The 18,835-nt window shown below is 35.0% G+C and overlaps 1 protein-coding gene across 10 annotated transcripts in view; it reads left to right on the forward strand.

Annotated features, from left to right (window-relative positions):
• The window catches only part of KIF13B (kinesin family member 13B), a 353,402-nt gene that overhangs the window by 233,955 nt on the left and 100,612 nt on the right, over positions 1 to 18,835 (forward strand). For 9 of the 10 annotated variants that reach the window (XR_010318524.1, XR_010318526.1, XM_064271888.1 and 6 more), the window contains 11 exons: positions 33 to 203; positions 1,383 to 1,540; positions 2,574 to 2,706; positions 7,412 to 7,558; positions 8,176 to 8,205; positions 9,649 to 9,748; positions 10,294 to 10,420; positions 11,186 to 11,241; positions 12,829 to 12,977; positions 14,262 to 14,438; positions 17,227 to 17,319. Coding sequence is in view for 7 of the 10 variants with exons in the window: in XM_064271888.1 (XP_064127958.1) it covers positions 33 to 203; positions 1,383 to 1,540; positions 2,574 to 2,706; positions 7,412 to 7,558; positions 8,176 to 8,205; positions 9,649 to 9,748; positions 10,294 to 10,420; positions 11,186 to 11,241; positions 12,829 to 12,977; positions 14,262 to 14,438; positions 17,227 to 17,319 (1,341 nt within the window). In the remaining 3 variants the exon portion in view is untranslated. The remainder of the gene's footprint in view (positions 1 to 32; positions 204 to 1,382; positions 1,541 to 2,573; positions 2,707 to 7,411; positions 7,559 to 8,175; positions 8,206 to 9,648; positions 9,749 to 10,293; positions 10,421 to 11,185; positions 11,242 to 12,828; positions 12,978 to 14,261; positions 14,439 to 17,226; positions 17,320 to 18,835) is intronic. The other variant, XR_010318525.1, reaches the window with a different exon arrangement.

Here is an 18,835-nt window from a genome sequence, read left to right on the forward strand (position 1 = left end):
ACAACAAACACAAAGCCTTATTTTTCCCTCAGGTTAAAATACTCCAAGCTACTGGGTTGCCACAGCATCTGTCCCACTTTGTATTCTGCAAATACAACTTCTGGGATCAACAGGAGCCCATGATTGTTGCACCTGAAGTAGATACCTCATCCTCCCCTGTCAGCAAGGAACCTCAGTGCATGGTTGTCTTTGATCATTGTAATGTAAGTTTGCTTTTCGGACTTCGTCTAATTTTAAACTACTTACAAAACAAAAAATGAATCTTATTCCTTTGAATAATCTGATAGTAATACATGTCTTGGAGCAGAGTTTACTAAAATGGGATTGAAGCCAATACTTAAAGTATTAATACATTCAACTCCTTCAAAATCAAAAGTGAACTTTTCTGTGAATATGTAGATTTATATATATGTGCTCACTTCCAAAGAGTATCCATATTTTGTATTAGATTTCTAGAGAATTGTTATCTAAAAACATAAATTAGTTTACAGAGAAATCGAAGGTAGAAAACAGAGAACTACTAAAATTATTGAGCACCCATGCTAAGCACTTTATGCTATTCTTTAATTTGATCTTTATCACAGTTGTATTTGTTGATAGTTCTTCTTTTTCTGCAGAAGAAACTAGTTCAGAGAAGTCATTTTGCCCATGGCTAGTAATTAGCAAAACCAATATTCTCAGGTTTCAGTTGTTTTTTTCCTTCTAGACCAGACTTGATTCATCTCATTTTTTTCAAGACAGTTGAAGCATTTTAAAGATAGAGAGACATATTGAGAGACAGAAGATAATGGATTTCTTTAATAAACTGTTTTAGAGTTTAATCCTTTTTAGTCCAAAAACTTGTCTTATATCCAGTTTCAAATATATTGGCACAAGCTCATTTTCTCTTTTTGTAGATATGGACAGGTTGGAGAATTTTTTTTAATTATGTGATTTTTTTGCAGTGATGATCATTAGTTCCTTTCCTATTATTGGGGATAGTTAGCATCCTAAAAACTGGAAAAAATTGTTTTTCCAGCACTACTACATTATTGCATGTATTAACTTTTATATCAAGACATTGTAGATCATTGTTGTAATACTTAATATCGTTATTTACAATTTTAAAAATAACTCCTGAAATACTGCTAACAAAATAAAATGTAATGCTGGCCTTACATAATAGACTTTTAAGGTGAAAAGTTAAAAAAAATCGGAGTCATAGGATAGCTTTTTTTAAAGTCAAGAACCTTAGCATTCATTATGGATGCTAGATGATAGTTTGTTTTATAACTAAAGCTTTCTGTTTTCTGTTTCTTTCGTCTGTGATTAAATAAGTTCATGAGGTGGGGTATAAGTAATCATAAAGTTTCCAGAAAATATTTTCTGTAATTTTGTTTCAGGAGTTTTCTGTTAACATCACTGAAGACTTTATTGAGCATCTTTCAGAAGGGGCATTGGCAATTGAAGTATATGGCCATAAGATGACTGATCCTCGAAAAAATCCAGCCGTTTGGGATTTGGGAATTATACAAGCAAAAACACGTAGTCTCCGGGATAGGTGAATTTCGGATATCTAGTCCCGTTTTTTTTTAGTTCCATTTACAATAATAAAAAAAGTTGAATGCTGCCATTTATAAAGGTTACTATCTCCTGGACATTACCAGTATTCCAGAGATAGGTGGTGTACTAATACCATGGCTAAACTTCTTTAGGGAAGTGAACTTTGAAGGGTGATGGAAGGAAGTTAAATTTGTAAGTATTTAAGAAGACACTGTAAAATGAATTGTTTAGAGAAGAGGTAGCTTATCATTTTGAATTACTTCTAATTAATCACCTGTAGAGAGAATTGATCAGTATCTATCCTGGCATTCAAGTTTACTTACTCTGTCTTTAGTTCACAGTTCTTTTCAAGTGGTATCACTGATAAAAGGCTTGTTTGTTGAACAGGATTTTGTTAGAATTAAAAGGAGGAGACAGAAATATCATATTTTTAGGTTTTTAATTTAATTATAAAAGGGAACCAGATTTATATATCTTTTTGCATTTAGAGGGTTTAGCAAGTACTAAATTAGAAGCTGAGAATTTTTCCTTGAGTTTCATATTGATCTAATGAAAGACACTTGTGAAGTCATTAAAGCATGCAGTGCTACCTCAGTTTATCTATGGCAGGATATTTACTGTACTAGCTTCTGTACATATAATTAAAATGTTTAGATCTTTGAACAGTCATTTGAAATAGACTAATAACTATTTTATCATTTTGAAAAAATAAGCTATTTCCAGTTATGATGCCAAGTTTTTTTTTTAACTTTGATTTTAACTAAATTTGCCGGTATATACTTGATTATTGCTCATTGATCTACACGTGATTCTACTGAGTTATTCTGTTTGGAAATCTTTATTATTGTTCTCACGTGTAGGGTCCCAAGGTGTGTAGGATCCCAAGGGGTCTTTTTTTAGAGAAATTTTATTCTTTGAGTTATAGTTACCATTTGCCTATTATGATGTTCTAATAATACCTGTTGTGTAAATATAGCACGTAGTGAAACAGAAATATTTATGATTTTCCAAGAACTTTATCTACTTCCTAGATGGAGTGAAGTCACCAGAAAAGTAGAATTCTGGGTTCAAATCCTGGAACAGAATGAGAATGGTGATTACTGCCCTGTAGAAGTGATTTCTGCTAAGGATGTGCCAACAGGTGGTATCTTCCAGCTCCGGCAGGTAACAAAATTATGACCATTATCACTTGTATTTTAAATTCTTTCATACTAGAAAGCTTAATAATGGATTTCTTTTAGCAAAAATGTCAGGTCTATTTCTTGTATTAAAATGTCTCCTACTTCATGTACATTTCCTTTCATTTTCAAAAATATTACTATTTATAATACTTTTTGTTTTTGTAGTGTTTTAAAAACAGCTCTGTTAAAATTAAATAAGAAAAAAAGATAGGCATTAAAAAAGCAACTTAGAACTGAATTGTAGGAAATAAAACACATGTATCAAACAACATTAGAACATATATTAAGACAAGGAGAAGCAGTGTGACTTGGTAGAAAAAATAAGGACTTCATAGTCCAACATGCTTAGATTCAATTCTGGCTTTACCACTGCCTAGCTGTATATTCCTGAGCAACTTAAATAACCTCTCAGTACTTATTCCTTCATCTGTAATGTGGAGATAATAATACCTACTTCATAGGATTAATGTAAAAATGAAGAGAACTGCTATGTGTATATAAAGCACGGTGTTTGAGACATAGGAGGGTTAAATAAATGTAAGCTCGGTAGATATGTAAACATGCCAGAGGTTACAGCAGAAAAAGATCTGGGAATCATAACCACAGGCAGATTGTGATTCGTCAGTGACTATGTTGCCAGCTAACAATGAAGGGGAAAATCTTACTTAGTACTATTCAGTGGGCTTTGCATATATGATTTGGAAATACTCTTTCAGCTATACTTTGCATTAATCCAAACTTTAGTAGAATATTATATACTATGGTTGTTTTCATCCTTTTCAACAATAGTAGAATAGCTCTAGAAAAGGAATGTTAAAATCATCTGAAGCAAAATCTGAGAAAAGTTAAAGCAAAGAGAAAATTTGCTTAAATATATGTTTCGCATGAGACTATGTGGGTAGCTTCTGCCTGGAGGCAAGATGAGAAAGCAGAGGGGGACAGGAGCTGGCTGAATGGACATGGGAATACAGGATGGAGAGGAGGAGTATGCTTTCTCATTAGGGGGAGAGCGGCTAGAAATACATAGCAAGGTGTGTATAAATTTTTGTATGAGAGACTGACTTGATTAGTAAACTTTCACTTAAAGCACAATAAAGAAAAAAAATGTAAGTTTCTGAAAGCTTTAGGAAGAGGGTAATAAAGACTGCTTTTTTTAAACACATAAATAGAAGAAAATAAATTTTCGCATATTAATTTATGTATCTGGGCAAGGAACTAAAAGCAAAAGGAAATTCGTTTAAAGCATGAGATAGATACATAAAATAGAATTCTTAAGGGTGTGAAGACATCTTTTTCTGGACATCTATTAAATTTATGTATCTTCCTTGGATGACTTAGAAATCCATCTACTGGAAGATAAGACTAGAAAATTTTCTATGGTTTAGTATAGAGAGTAAAGTGAATATATAAGTGTTTGTTACACTTCTTACAGTCTATATTCAAAGTGTTCAAAGATATGTTGGGCTTATCAGGAAAGGCTTTTTTGAAGAATGTGAATATTGACCTGGATGCTGAAAGGATCAATGCAAGGGCTGGAAAGTTATTTCATATAAAAATATGAAGACGTAGAGGCTGGAATTAGGTAAGTTTAGGTAGAAAGTAACATGTAGGAAGAGCTGGAAAGCAGAAAGAGAAGTGGTCAGAGAAGCATGTGGTAGGTAGTTATACTCATTTGAATTTAATATGTTTGAAAATTAGGACCTACTGTTCTTGAACAAGAAAGTGACAGAATAAAGCTTATTTATTATACAACTATTTATTTCAAGTGCGATGTGACAGTCACTGTGGTAAGGCTTAGGCCTGTTATGGGTAAGACAGTTTTTTTTTGTCTTGGATCTTAGAGACTAGAGGGAAAGACTGACTTTAATTAAATAATCCCATAAATGTAAAAATGCAGCTGTGGTAAGTTCTACTAAGTACATTACATTATGAAAATTTACAATGAGGAGATTTGACCTACCAAGCTTTCCTGGGGGAGCGAAAGTGAGCTAAAATCTGACTGATGAAGAGGAGTTAACTGGACAAACTAGGGAGTGACTATGCAGAGGACAGAGCATGTGCAGAGGCTTATGTGGGGAATTTAGAGAAAGCTTTTTTTTTTTTTTTTGTGGCCGGACTGAGAGAGCACATGCAAAGGGGAAGGTTCCAGACAAAGCTGAAAGAGGCAGGTAAATCACGTAGGGCTTTGCAGGTCTTACAGACATTTGTATTTCTCAAAAGTTACCTGTTTTTCACCACATCAACAATATGGTGAAACTCTGTACTACGAATCAGTAAGTAAACGCAATTAAGCCTTTGTGTACCTTGTTTACTCTAAGCCCATGTGTACCTTACTTACTGGTTAATCCACCCCTGGGTAGAGAACATATTGAAGGGGAGCAAAAATGAATATGGGCAAACCAGTAATAAACTGGTATGGCACCTAACCTAGATAGTTTGGACTATGGTAGTGGTTAAAGAAGAGATGGAGAAAAGTACATGTTGACGGATGATTAAGAGGTAAGATCTCTAGAACTGGTGATGGACTAAAGTGAGGAAGGCACTATGATTGCAGAGCTGGTGAGATGGCACCATTGGAAGAGACCAGGTTTGGGAAGAACATGAATTCCGTTATGATTATATTAAATTTAAGGAACTATGGAGATATCCAAAAAGAGATATTGTAAGTCTGAACCTCAGTGACAATGTCTGGGTTGGAAATAAAAATGTACGCGTTATCTATATAACTGTAATTTAAACTAGGGTAAAGGTAAGATTACCGAGAGGGAAAGAGCATAGTGTGAGAAGAGAAGAGAACTTAAAACTGAGACTTGAGTAACCCCAGCACTAATGACTGAGTAGAGGTAGCTGAGCCTGCAAAGAATACTTGAGAATAAGCAGGTAGATATCAAAGAGGAAAATCAGGAAACAGCTTATGTCAAGGGCCAAGTGTTTGATGGGGTCAAGCAAAATAATTTTTCTAAATTTGAACAGCTGTACATTTAATGTTAGAAACACTTGGCATCCTTGTGATATACAATACTTCAGAAAACTACAACGTAATTTTAGATGTCATCTAGACCTACCACCTGGAAATGATAAAACTATGGTTTCAGTAGTCTGCCAAAGGTCACAGAAGTTGTTAGTGACAAAACTGGAATTAGAATTCATGGACCATAACTGCTGTTAGCTATAACGATATGAAATTGCTATTTTTGTGGGTAAAGATGGCCAAATATTAGCAATTTTAAGAGGTTCAATCTAATAGTTTTAGTATTCTTTTCAAAGCTTTTCTGTGGAACATTAAGCCAGTCCAGGATTCTTTTTCCTGGGTCCTCCCCCAAAGTTCATACTTCACCCATCACACTTAGGCACCTATTCAAAAATTGTCACTTTCTGTCTTAGGCAGAATAAACAGAAAGTAGCTCATTACCATGTCTAAACTATTTTAGGCAATTAAGTGTTTTCTGAGGGACTCTCTTCATAAAATATCTGATGCATAGTCCTTGAAAAATATTAAATCAAAAGACATTAGTAGTCCTTCTGTTCCAATCTAGCTTGATAGGACCAATTATTGTCTAAATTGATTTTCTTGATAATGCAAAGCTGTTGGGAACTAAAGTTCTGATAGAAGAGGGGCAGAGTAGTTGACTTAAAATTATAGATTAAAATTCCATTTTTCAGATTCTGTTTTAGGTTCCTAAAATTTATAAGCCAATTTTGTACTCAGTAATCTGGGGATACGTATAATTTCTGTTTAAAAATATTATATCGTAAATATGTACAATGTCACATAGTATTTATTCTGAAAATGTGCCAAAGAAGGCACAGCTCCTTTCTGATTAGTTCCTGAATATGCATTTTTGTTGATAATTATTTTTGCTTTGAAAATAGGACAATGATTTGAAGATAGTAATCTTTCTTATTTCTAACTCTGTTTATTTTTTTTTTTAATAGATCATATTGTATATGCTGTGTTTGGTAATATTGTCTTTAACTTAATGTATCATATTTTTATAGCAATATTATAATTATTTCATTATCTGTATCGTAGTTTATTCAAGTTATCAATATCATTTAATTTATATCTAATTTTTGTTATTCTTAAGAGTGATTTAGGAGTCCTTAGATTATATCTTTATATATATATATATATATATATATATATGTATGATTATTTATTTAGATTCCAAGAAGTTGGATTGCTGGGTCAAAGGATACTAATATTTTTAAGACAAATTGTCCTGCTGACAAGTTGTACCAATTTATATTTCTACTGACAGTATATGAAATTGCCTGTTTCCTGATTTGGGGGCAATATCAGAAATTGCCTTTGAAAGAAATGATTTCTAGTTTAATAAATGCAAATGAAAGTTTATCATGATTATTTTAATATGTATTTATTTGATTATCAGTGAGTTGGTTGGCTAGCTCTTTATATTTCCTTTGTTCGAATGCTTTCTTTTAATGTTTTTATTGAAAAATATATAAGCCCATGTATTTTTCCTGTGTTCTGACAGCTTGCTTAAAAGGTAAATGATTTTTCCTGCTTAATTTTTCAGTTTGTATTTTAGTACTTGAAATGTGAGATATGGTAAGATAGTGTTTCCAAATTTAAATGTTTTCACAACATCAGCCAGTAGGGGTCTCTCTAAACCGAATTGTTGCAAGAAACTGATTTTAAGAAACTGTTAAAATTGTGATTACAGGGGCAATCCCGGCGAATTCAAGTTGAAGTAAAGTCTGTACAGGAATCTGGCACTTTACCACTAATGGAAGAATGTATATTGTCAGTTGGTGTTGGATGTATAAAAATTAGACCACTCAGGTCCCCCAAAACTCATGAGACTTTCCATGTAAGTTTCTGTGCCTATTATGTTCTTGTTGAAAGATAAAACCAGAAGAGTCTTTTGGAACCTGTCAGAAAACTGCCTTCCATGAACGATTCTTTCAGTATATCTTCTCATTTTCTTTTGATGTCTTTTGTGTGTGTGTGTGTGTGTGTGTGTGTTGCATTTGCACAGCCACTGTGGCAGATGGTTGGTTTTTGCTCTGGTACATGGCAAGCTGAGGGTTAAAACATTTCAGCCATCAGGAACAGTGCCTAATAGTGATTAACTTCCTCAACTTCACTCTACCCCTATGCATAAACCCCCTACTAGCTTATAAAGACTATTTGCCAGCAGGAGTTTGATTTCCCCTGGTGTGTGGGAGTGTAAACCCAGCAGGGAAAGCATTGTACTGTATTGACTAAAAAGGTCAAATGAATGCAGTTCACTTTCCTATGAGAAGCTCAGGGTTTACTCCAAGTCCCTATAAAACTAAGAGTGAGAGTGAGGATAGGTAGGAGATGAAATAACATACTAATTAAATTGGAAAACAAAATATGGAGAAAGATTCAGATTATTTAGCATAGCCTGATTTGCTGGATAAATGTTTATTTTGGTTCTACATAATATTTTTTTCTTTTTAGGAAGAAGAAGAAGACATGGACAGTTACCAGGTAATTTAGCACTTGCTAGCCTTTTAGCCTCATCAAATCAAATAAGATTGATTAAAATACTAAATTAAACATTCTTGGATCCTTGCTATATAGTGTAGTTAATAATTATGCAATTAATTTTGATTCATATACTGCTTTTTCTTAAAATAGAGTAGAGAACAATGAGTATGGTTTCCTAGACTATAAAGTACAATCTGTTAGGCCTAGGAAGTTTAGTGTGTCTATCTCAAAGAAATTATTTGTGACTGTTACCCTTTTCCAAACATGCAGCTCTTTCATTCAGGTTCCTCAAAGATCTACAGCCTCTTCCTTGTACTTTTTCTCTCCCTGAATGGAGCCACCACTCCTTTTCCCTGTTACACTTGGCTTATACTGCTTTTCGGTCAAACTAAGCCCCTAGATATTTTCCATACTTTGAGGCACACCTCCCTTTCCCACATCTGGAGTCATATAGCTTTTTTTTTTGTCTGTTTTCTTTTCCCTTTTCTTAATCTCCTGCAAGATTTTATGTGTGTTGAATTTTATCTTGTTAGTCTTGGCTCATCATTTAGGATGTCAGAGCTCTTTGAATCCTGATTATGTCATGCAGTGTAGTCACTCTTCTGGTTTTGTATCATTCTAATTTGATAAAAGTGTCTGCCTTCCTATAAGTTGCTGATAAAAATACTGTATCAGATGGGGTTAAATACAGAGTCCTATGGTACAACAATAGGGACTTCATTTTCAGCTGACTTTATTCCATTACTTACTGTTCTTTGGATGTGATGTTTTTCACGTAAGTATATCCATTGCACTTTTCTCCATCTTGTCCATGAGAGTGTCATAATCTATTTGGTCAAGTGCCTTAGTAAAATCCAGATACACTATATCTGCCAGCATTCCACTGACCTACCCAGTGTTATAACTCTATTAAAAAAGGAAATGAGGTAAGATTGGCGAGCATTCAGGTGTTGACTGGTAGAGTTGTTGGTCTGTCAATCACATACACACATACACACACCCTGCAAAAAAAGAGAGAAGCATTTATCTGACACTTGGAGAGAATAGTGAAACACGTTGAAAACAACAGGTAAGAAATTGAAGAATGTTTATGATGGTTCCAGGGGATATAAATTAGAAGATTATTGTGTACTATTTGTGATCTTTATTCAGCAAAGAGACCTCTTAAAAGATCTTAGTTGCAAGTGATTGGGACCATTAGAAATAAAACTGGTTCTGGGTACCAGAGAATGCCTTTTCAGAAATGGTCTTACTCTACAAAATAATGCTTTAAATCCTGAGAGTTTCTGTTCTAAACTATGTGGAGTCAACTGGTTGTGGTAACGAAGAAATTACTGTATAATACTTTACATTTTTGAAGGATGTTAGAGCAGGATGCAGCATCAGTTTCAGATATATTGTCTTGGTGTTATGTTTAGTATGATTTACCTTTTTTTCTTCCAGGACAGAGATTTAGAGAGACTACGTAGAAAATGGCTGAATGCATTAACAAAACGGCAGGAGTACTTAGATCAGCAACTACAAAAGCTTGTCAGCAAACATGGTAGGAAAAGCAAGTTGAATATTTTTCTGCCCCCCAAATCAGTGGATGATTAATCCCTATTTGCAGCCACATAAATTAAGAGCCAGATGAACCCGTGAATAATGGGATTGGCAAGAGCATATAAATGTTATTCTTTTGTGTCATATCTTTTCAAAAGAACATTTATTTATCCATTTGTTATAATATTTCCATGTAGCCACCATCTACCCCCCCAACAAAGAAAGAGAAAAGACAGCATGGCTCCTCAAAAATAGCTTAAGAAATGTGCTAATGTTTCTTAGCCAAAGCACTTGAGTCATCTGACTCTGGAACAAATTATCCTTTTTATTATTCCACTCTAGGTTTTCCATGAATTAAGATGACCTTCTCTAGCTTACAGTTAGCTGGAAATTTTTTCCTGGATATTACCAATTATTGGTAATAGACAAGTATTACGTTTCCAGTGAGCCCTTATCAACCAAAAACTGAAGTATGGTTTTACTTAGGATGAAAGTATAAAGAGCAGGTGAGATCTCTGTACTTGATTCCCATTTCTTATATTCTAGATAAAACTGAGGATGATGCTGACCGTGAAGCTCAACTTCTAGAGATGAGGCTGACTCTGACTGAGGAAAGGAACGCAGTAATGGTCCCCTCTGCTGGCAGTGGGATTCCAGGGGCCCCTGCAGAATGGTATGAATACTACAGTATGTCTTTTGAAATTCTAAATAAATTGCCTGCTTTCATTATGATTTTGCTTGTGCAAATTTTCCCTGTTCAAGGGAGATTCATAATAGCATATGGGCAAAAAATTATTTGAATTAGATGAACTGTTAAATTATTTTCATGAGTTGAATAACTGAAGCCTAAAACAGCATTCATTAAATAATGTTGCTATTGGTCAAAGTTATTCAGATTTCTGAGAATCTAGATCAATATTTAGTACTGCTGCATTTACATTAAGAAAAAAGTTAATATGTTAATTACTTGGGGTCAGTCCCTTAGAAGACTGTTCTGTCACAATAAAATTACATCTCCGGGAGTTCTTGGGTTTGTGCTGATTTATACTGTACTGTCAGCAAATATTCTGTACCATTTTTATAGATGTGAAAAATAGTAAAGTAAGCCACATGGGGCCCAAATATATAATTTTATTAGAAAATAAGTTTAAACAAGGGGACTTCAATTCTAAACAGGTTTATTTATATATATCTTATAAAATTAAGTTCTAGTATCAGAGGATATGATAATTGTGAATAAAAGCACTGGTGAAAAGAAGCAGTTAAGAGTTAGGTCTTTGTTGCATCTCTGATATTAAATTTTAGTAAAACCAATAAACTACAGTTATTATCGACTTGACCTAAATAGCTCTGAATGTGTGTTAGGGCTATGTGCTGACATACTTGCTGCTGAGAAGGTCTGCTTTATTGGAGATGCCATTTATTCCTTATATTTTAGGACTCCAGTGCCTGGAATGGAAACACACATTCCTGTTATATTCCTTGACTTAAATGGTAAGTTATGAGGTGTTTTTTGAGGGGTTACCTCTTCTGACAAATCAATGTCCCAACTAATAATAAAGTGTGTGGTTAGGCAATTCTGTAATCTAAAATTAAAGTCAATTTTATGTATGCCTAAACACTCTGATGCTTGATGAAGAATGAACTTTTTTATAAGAGTAATATTTTTTTAATAGAAGTGTTTCATCACAATGCCTTCTTACATTTCATTGCCACAACAACAGTGCTATATGTATGCTTGGTTCCTCTATGAATTTAGGCTGATAGTAATGTTTTTCTACACTTAAAGTATTTTCTTCTTTAATACTTAGGGAAAGACCTCTTTGGAAAGGCCTAATAACTAGTGATACTTATGTAGCATGTTTTCTTAGTATTAGCTAACAAATTTCTCACTTTTTCTGTGAGTTCTTGTGGCATTCATACCTACATTGTTTATTTTTAAGTAACTGTCATTTTTCTGACTCCTCTGCGCGCCCCCCCCCGCCCCCCGTTGTGAAATCCTTTGGGTTTAGCTCCCGGGAGGAGAGAAAGTAAAAATGGAAAGGTAAATTAAGAGGTAAAAACTCAGCAGTTAAACTCCTAAAACACCTAAAGATTAATTGTGTATTACAATTATCCTAAATAGGCAAGCTTGGATATCCTTTGCGGTTTTCTTCCACTGAGCTAAAAGTGAATTACAGTAACTGAGATGTTCAGTGTCTTTTGCCATTTTGCTTCTTTGTACATATGGAAGATTTTACATACACACAGAGTTAGAGAATACTACTTAGCCATTTCCGCCATATGTCCACTTGATGGGGTGGGTACTTTTTAAAAATTTATTGCCACAAGGTGTTACCTTACCATGTTTTTCTCTTGAACCTGACCTATTCTTGTGTTAGTATTCTGAGATTGGTAAGGTAGGGGAGGGGGCAGGTGAACAAGAATAACCTTAAGTTAAGATCTTGATTTGAAAAGAGGATCAGGACCTTGTTCAGCATTATGAACATTCTTGGTACACCCAAATCTACATACAAGAAAAGGTACCATTTATGCCTACTCACAAGCTTAAGATGCTTAGGGAGTTGGAAGATTAGCTTGGAACTGAATAACCAGAGTGCCATGGGGCAATCTTCTAGTTTCTACCTCATGTTGCCAGCCAATTAATTTATCTTTTTCTTGAACTTATCTGTTAGATAACAGAAATCACCCTGCCTTATTTCTCATTTCTTCCCATACCTTTTAAATTAAACAACCTAGAGCAATTTACTAAAAGGTAGGGATATTTAGGTTCTAATCCTATCATTAACGTTCATGAGCTGTGACCTCGGGTGACCTCTTGGGTGTCTTGGCTTCAGTCGCCTTCCATGTAAAATAAGTCACAAAGGCAGGAGGTTGGATAAGATAATTTCTTGAGGCATGTTTTATCTTTGAGATCTGTGAACAATTTAATGGTCATCATCAGTGTTAATGTAAATTTTCAGAGCAAAAAGCAAATGAAATTTAAAGCAGAAGAATTTTAATAATCATGCTGAAATTTAGCCAATACAGGTTATCTTTTAAAAATTATCTCAGTGTTTGATGGAGCTTCTTTGCTTTTAGCTGATGATTTCAGCTCTCAAGATAATCTTGATGACCCAGAAGCTGGTGGTTGGGATGCTACCCTCACTGGGGAAGAAGAAGAAGAGTTCTTTGAACTGCAGATTGTAAAACAACATGATGCAGAGGTAAAGAAAGCACAGCTTTGGAAGGTTAGATAAAAAGCAGTTTCATCAACCTTTCCGTGAGCACGATAATAATTTCAGTGCTTACCTTGTATCAAAATATATTAATGAAAACCTTTCACGATGACTTCCAGAAAGAATGGAACTTGAACATCATATTACACCCATTCAACTTTTGAGTTCCTTTCTTGGAAAAGAATCTGTATTAGTATTCATAGTTCATATCTGCCTTGGTGCATTTCCTAGATCAGGTGCTTGATTCTATTGCTCAACGAGCAAGATGTAGAAGTAAATGCTAGTGAGGTCCATAGAGGCAAAATCACATGATCTTTGGAGTTTGTTTTGAAATTCTTCAATGAAGAGTTTTTTAAAAAGAAAAAAAGAATAGATGATGTAAATGTGGCAAAACCTTGATTATGGTTGAATCTGAGTGATGTGTATACAATGGGGGATGTATTCTCTAGTTTTAAGTATGTTTGAAACATTATATTACAAGATTTTAAGGAAAGAAAGCTGATGTGATGACTGAGGGCACATCATCACTTAGTGGTATTCCTGACTGAAAGACAAAATATGAGTCTAATAATGAGGAAACAAAAAAGACAAGCCCAACTGAGAAATATTCCATGAAACAGTAGGACTATACCCTTTCAAAAAGTCAATGTCATGAATGACAAAGACTGAGGAACTATTCTAAGTTATAGTGGAGTAAAGGAAACGACAACCAAATGCAATTTATGATCATATTTTGGGACAATTGGAAAGATTTGAATATGGAGTGTATATTAGTAACAGTGTTATATCGATGTTAAAGTTCCTGAGTATGATAATTGTTCTATGGTTAAGTAAGAGGAAGTTTTTGTTCTTAGAAGATATTTGCTGAACTGTTTAGGGATGAATAGTAATGTGCCTGCTCTTTAATGTGGCTTGGCAAAAATAATAAATGTGCATGTGCATATGTGTGTGTGTGCGTGCATGCACGAGCATGCAGCGGAAACGAGAGAGAGAAGCAAAGGTGGCAAAATGTCTCCGGTTGGTGGGTTTAGAAGAAAAGCATACAGGAGCTCATTGTGCTAAATTTGCGATTTTTCTTTATGTTTGAAAATTAAAAAAAAAAAAAAAAAATTAAAAGCAAGCGAGACAGGAACATTATTTTCTGTACTGCCCAGACTAAGGTCACTGAGGCTCATATTCTAGTCTTATCAGGGCAGTTCTCATATACCACCTCAGATGAAGGTGAGATGGTTTCATTGAAAGAGTTTTGTTTTTAATAGAAGAAGGAAAATTATATTCCTTCTATCTTCTCTGCAGGTAAAAGCAGAAGCCTCCTGGGACTCCGCAGTACATAATTGCCCTCAGCTCAGTAAAGGCACACCCTCAGACGAGCGAGTGTTTCTCATTGTGCGGGTGACAGTCCAGCTCAGCCACCCAGCTGAAATGCAATTGGTTTTACGCAAACGAATTTGTGTCACTGTTCATGGCCGGCAGGTGAGTCATTAATCCTAGTTGAAGAAATGACTTTAACTATAGATCCAACTTGAGGGCAGGGCCACAGAATGATTGCTTTGGACTTCTGTCAAATATGGTCTGTGAAGCATTAAGCTATTTTTTTCAAGGTGACTGTTATTGTCCTGTAAATACACTTGCCTCAGTCCCCTGACATGTAATCCTGACTTCCTTCTAGACAGCATGAAATTGTTTATACTGACTCTCTCATGGCAGATTTACAAATTATAGTCATTCTTTTGGGTACCACAGAGCCCTGTCAAGGAGAAGTTCACTTTTTGTTTTTTGCCTTTTGGTCTGGGTCCTACAAGATTAGAAGATTCACTGGCAGATCAGCTGTTTGCTCATTAGCATTGTACTTCTTACCCTGCCCTTTTCGTTCCTTCCTTTCCTTTCAGGCATCTCTGCTAATTCTTTGATTCGTATATTTGGAAAGTGAACTCTGTCAGATGAGTTCAGGATAAAAAGATGAATGAAAGCTAGTTCTTGTCCTTATAGAGCCAAAGTCTATTTGCATATGTAGATATATAAACAGGCAACTACTAGCCTTTATTTGATAAATGGTATAATGTTGGTACACACAAAGAACAGTGAGACTACAGGTGACAGAATGATGAATTCACACTGCGTAGCCAGGGAAGATTTCATAGAGGAGGGTAGCATTTGAGTTGGCAGTTTAAAGACAGGTGAAGTTTGATGGTCAGAACGGGAGGGGAGGTATTCCATGGCATTGAGGAAATAACATGCAGAGATAGTGATGAAGGAAAGGACATGGTAGACTTGGGGAACAGTGAGATGCATAGTGTGACTTGGGTATACTACATATGCCAAGGACTGGTGGTGTAGTGGTTAAGTGCTACAGCTGCTAACCAAAAGGTCAGCAGTTCAAATCCACCAGGTGCTCCTTGGAAACCCTATGGGGCAGTTCTACTCTGACTTACAGGGTTGCTATGAGTCGGAATCAACTCAATGGCAATGGGTAACGGGTGGCTCTAAACCTAGCTGCAGCTAGATTATGTAGGGCCTTATGCCATATGAAAGAGCTTGGTAGAAAACTTGTAGGTAAGGATCTAAAATGTTATTGGTTTTATAAATATAAGGGTTTGAGAGGTTTATCCTAGGAGTTCTTTTTAACTGTCTTCATTTTTTGAGATATTCTCAATACACTAAATAAAACCAGTATAGACAAAAACAAATCTTTTCATTTAAAAGAGCACAGACTCTTAGATGTAATCTCCACCGCTAAAAATTAATCTTTGGTTCTGGATGTCACACTGATATCAGTCTTTGAAATGAAGACTGGCCTTAAAAAAAAAAAAAACGCTGTTAAAATTACAACTCTTTAGCTGAGCAATCCACCATCAATAAAATCCAGGTCATAGGGTTACCTATAGATGTATATGGTGCGCCTCCCATTCACTCTCTGTGTCTCCCCTTTCCTGTAAGTCTGGAAGGAATTGAAAAAGACCTGCAGCTCATGGGGAGCATTTTAAGAGTTATTTTCCAATTTAGAATTAGAGATCTTGCTTGCTAGACATTGGGACCTGTTGGTAAAAGTGCCATTCCTTCGGAATCATTAGGAGAGAGCCACCAAGTTTCTACCTTTTTTTTTTTTTTTTTATTGTGGGAGAAAGGAGTTGTCGATTTTTTTCCCTGGTTGAAATGATTTGGAAGTATTTTAGGGCACACCATTTTCCTTCCCAATTTCAGATATTACATTCCTAAAAATTATTTCTCTATAGTAAGAACAAGGACTTTCTTATCACCCTAATACATCCCACTCGGCTTCACTAGTTCTACACAAATGAAAAACAAAGAAGTAAGATAATAATAGCTTTTACACTTCCTCTAATCACCCATATAAAAAACCTGTAGCTATATTTCTGTCAGTGTAGTTGTCAGTAGCTCATTGCACTACTGAAGTTGAAGGAGTAAAGAGGTAAAATAAATGATATATTTGCATTCTCAGAGTCTAAAATCTTTTAAAAAATTAGCTAAAGTTTACTGAATAAGAAAGAGATTATTGTTAAGAATGTGAAATTATATATTTCTTAGATCAAAGAGCTTGATTTTTCTATTGTGGGTTTTCACATATTTCTGACTTTTGTTTTGCATGGGGAATAAGGTTCAGTGCCAGTTTAACATTCTTTTCTTGTCTGTATTCACCAACTATATTCTGCCCTCATCCCTGCTCTTGTCAACCTCTACAGGATGTTCAGTTTTAGCAGCGTCTTCAAATGAGTCATCTATGCATTAATTCAAGAGTTCAATTCTTAACTGTGCAAAGAGCACAGTCAGCATAAATAATGACCATGTACTCTTAAATCATTCTTCATAACGATCCTGCTTTGGTTGAGAATTTAATGCCCGAACTTGTCGATATTCATGATACAAGATGTCCATTGTGCTGCCAAAAAAAGGGAAAGTGTAAGAGTCACCAGTCCTTGCTTGATTCATAGTTAGAAGGTCATTTTACTGTATAGACGTCAAGAGTTTTATTTCTCTAGCTTTTAAGCAGAGTTTAACTAAATGCCTTGTGTCAGTTTTCAGAATTTAAGGTCTGTGCTTTTCATATATTGGGTATAGGACCTATCTACCACACGCTTCAGGCATCTAATAACTTGAGGAAACTGGCTTTGGTGATTTGGATGTCTCTTTTTTTTTTTTGCTTATATTGAAAAGATGCCCTCATTTTCTTTTGGTTAGAATTTGTGAATGTAAACACAATTTTTGAGGTTGAAAACTGTTCTTCTGTTTTGTTTTTCTCTAGGGTTTTGCTCAGAGTCTTCTAAAAAAGATGTCTCATAGAAGTTCTATTCCTGGCTGTGGAGTCACTTTTGAAATTGTTTCCAATATTCCAGAGGTGAAGTGCCATATGAAATTTGAATATACTAAAAATAAAGTGTTTGCTTAAAAAGAGCTAACTCCCTGAAAAGCCACCTACCCAGGAAATAGTTATTAAATTAAAATATGTATTTAGAAAAGTGATGGAGATTTTTGGAATAACTTCCTTTTTTTAATCTTAACTCCATTGATAGTAAAATGTACTTGTGGCTTTAAAGCTCTGGTTTTAGTGTTTCATTAGAGAAGAATACTTTTTCACTCATGGAAAAAGACATAAGATGATGGTAATATAACCGAAGAAGGGAGGCTACATAGTGTAGCAATTAAGCGTTTCATTTTCAAACAGAAATCTTGTTTCTGTTACTTATTAGTGAAGTGAGCTTGGGTAAGTTACTTAGAGCCTAAATTTTTTCATTTGTCAAATTGGGTTAATAATAGCTTCTGCAGAGGATTGTCTTTTAAAAAAGACAGTGTGTATGAGTTGTTCTCCATGTACTAGACAATAAATGGTAGTTGCCATTATTACTACTACTACTACTACAGTAGTTGTCATTTTTATTTCTTTCTAGACTAATAGAGATATCCAGAGGAATCAGATAAATGGAGTTCAAAATACCCTGATAGGAGCTTGTTGGAGGATGTGGCTTAGATGTGCTTCCTGATATTTAATCCCTGGATTAGACAGATTTATCCACCCACATACTGCCACAACTGGGTAATAGAAGCTTTCCTGATAGGAACAGGCTGCTTCTTGCATGGTGAAGGAAGAGTGAGGGTCCTAAGGAAGGTACTCTGAAAAAGAGAAAGAAGAGCAGTTCCTTACACTCAGTATCAGAAAGGGAGGAATGAGTGAGGAGGTGGGGACTACACTCTTCTGGGAAAGGCAAAACAGACTGTGAGCCATGGAGGGGAACACTCCTTCTCAACTACAACACGGGCAACATCATCATTTCTCTTTGTTTGAGGGCTCAGTATTTGTTGATTGATTCACTTGAACATTTGAACAGTAGATGGATAATATACACTTTTAATACAGGATCAGTTTTTGGAAAGGTAAAAAGTGAATCACATGGTGCTTAGGTTTTGTTTTAATCTCTTGTATTTCAAAACGCTTTCCCTCTTAAATAATGTCAAATAGTAACTAGTTTTTTTCCTGGATCTTCAAAGTGTTAGACTTTGTATAGTAAAAGTGAACTACTTAAATATTTAATTTAGAGCCTACTGAACATTTAAAAAATTAAGCCTGTTTTCAAAGTTGGACTAGCTATAAAATCTTGCCATCTGTAATAGATTACCCTGTAATAAATTACTGTGTTCCCTCTTGCTTGTATTCCTATATGCTCTTTTCTGTACCTAATCATTTTGTATGTTTTTCCAGTTGTTTCAGATCTTAACTCTATAAATGGTTTAAATGCAGTAAAGAAACAGTGACAGCTATGAGTGAACTGTTTTTTTCTGTCATCTGCCTTCTCTTCCTTCCCTTTCCCCTTCCACTTCTTTTCCCTACTTGTAATTCTCTTATGCTCGTAAAAGTG

Source organism: Loxodonta africana, chromosome 19 (assembly GCF_030014295.1).
Source record: "Loxodonta africana isolate mLoxAfr1 chromosome 19, mLoxAfr1.hap2, whole genome shotgun sequence".
NCBI lineage: Eukaryota > Metazoa > Chordata > Mammalia > Proboscidea > Elephantidae > Loxodonta > Loxodonta africana.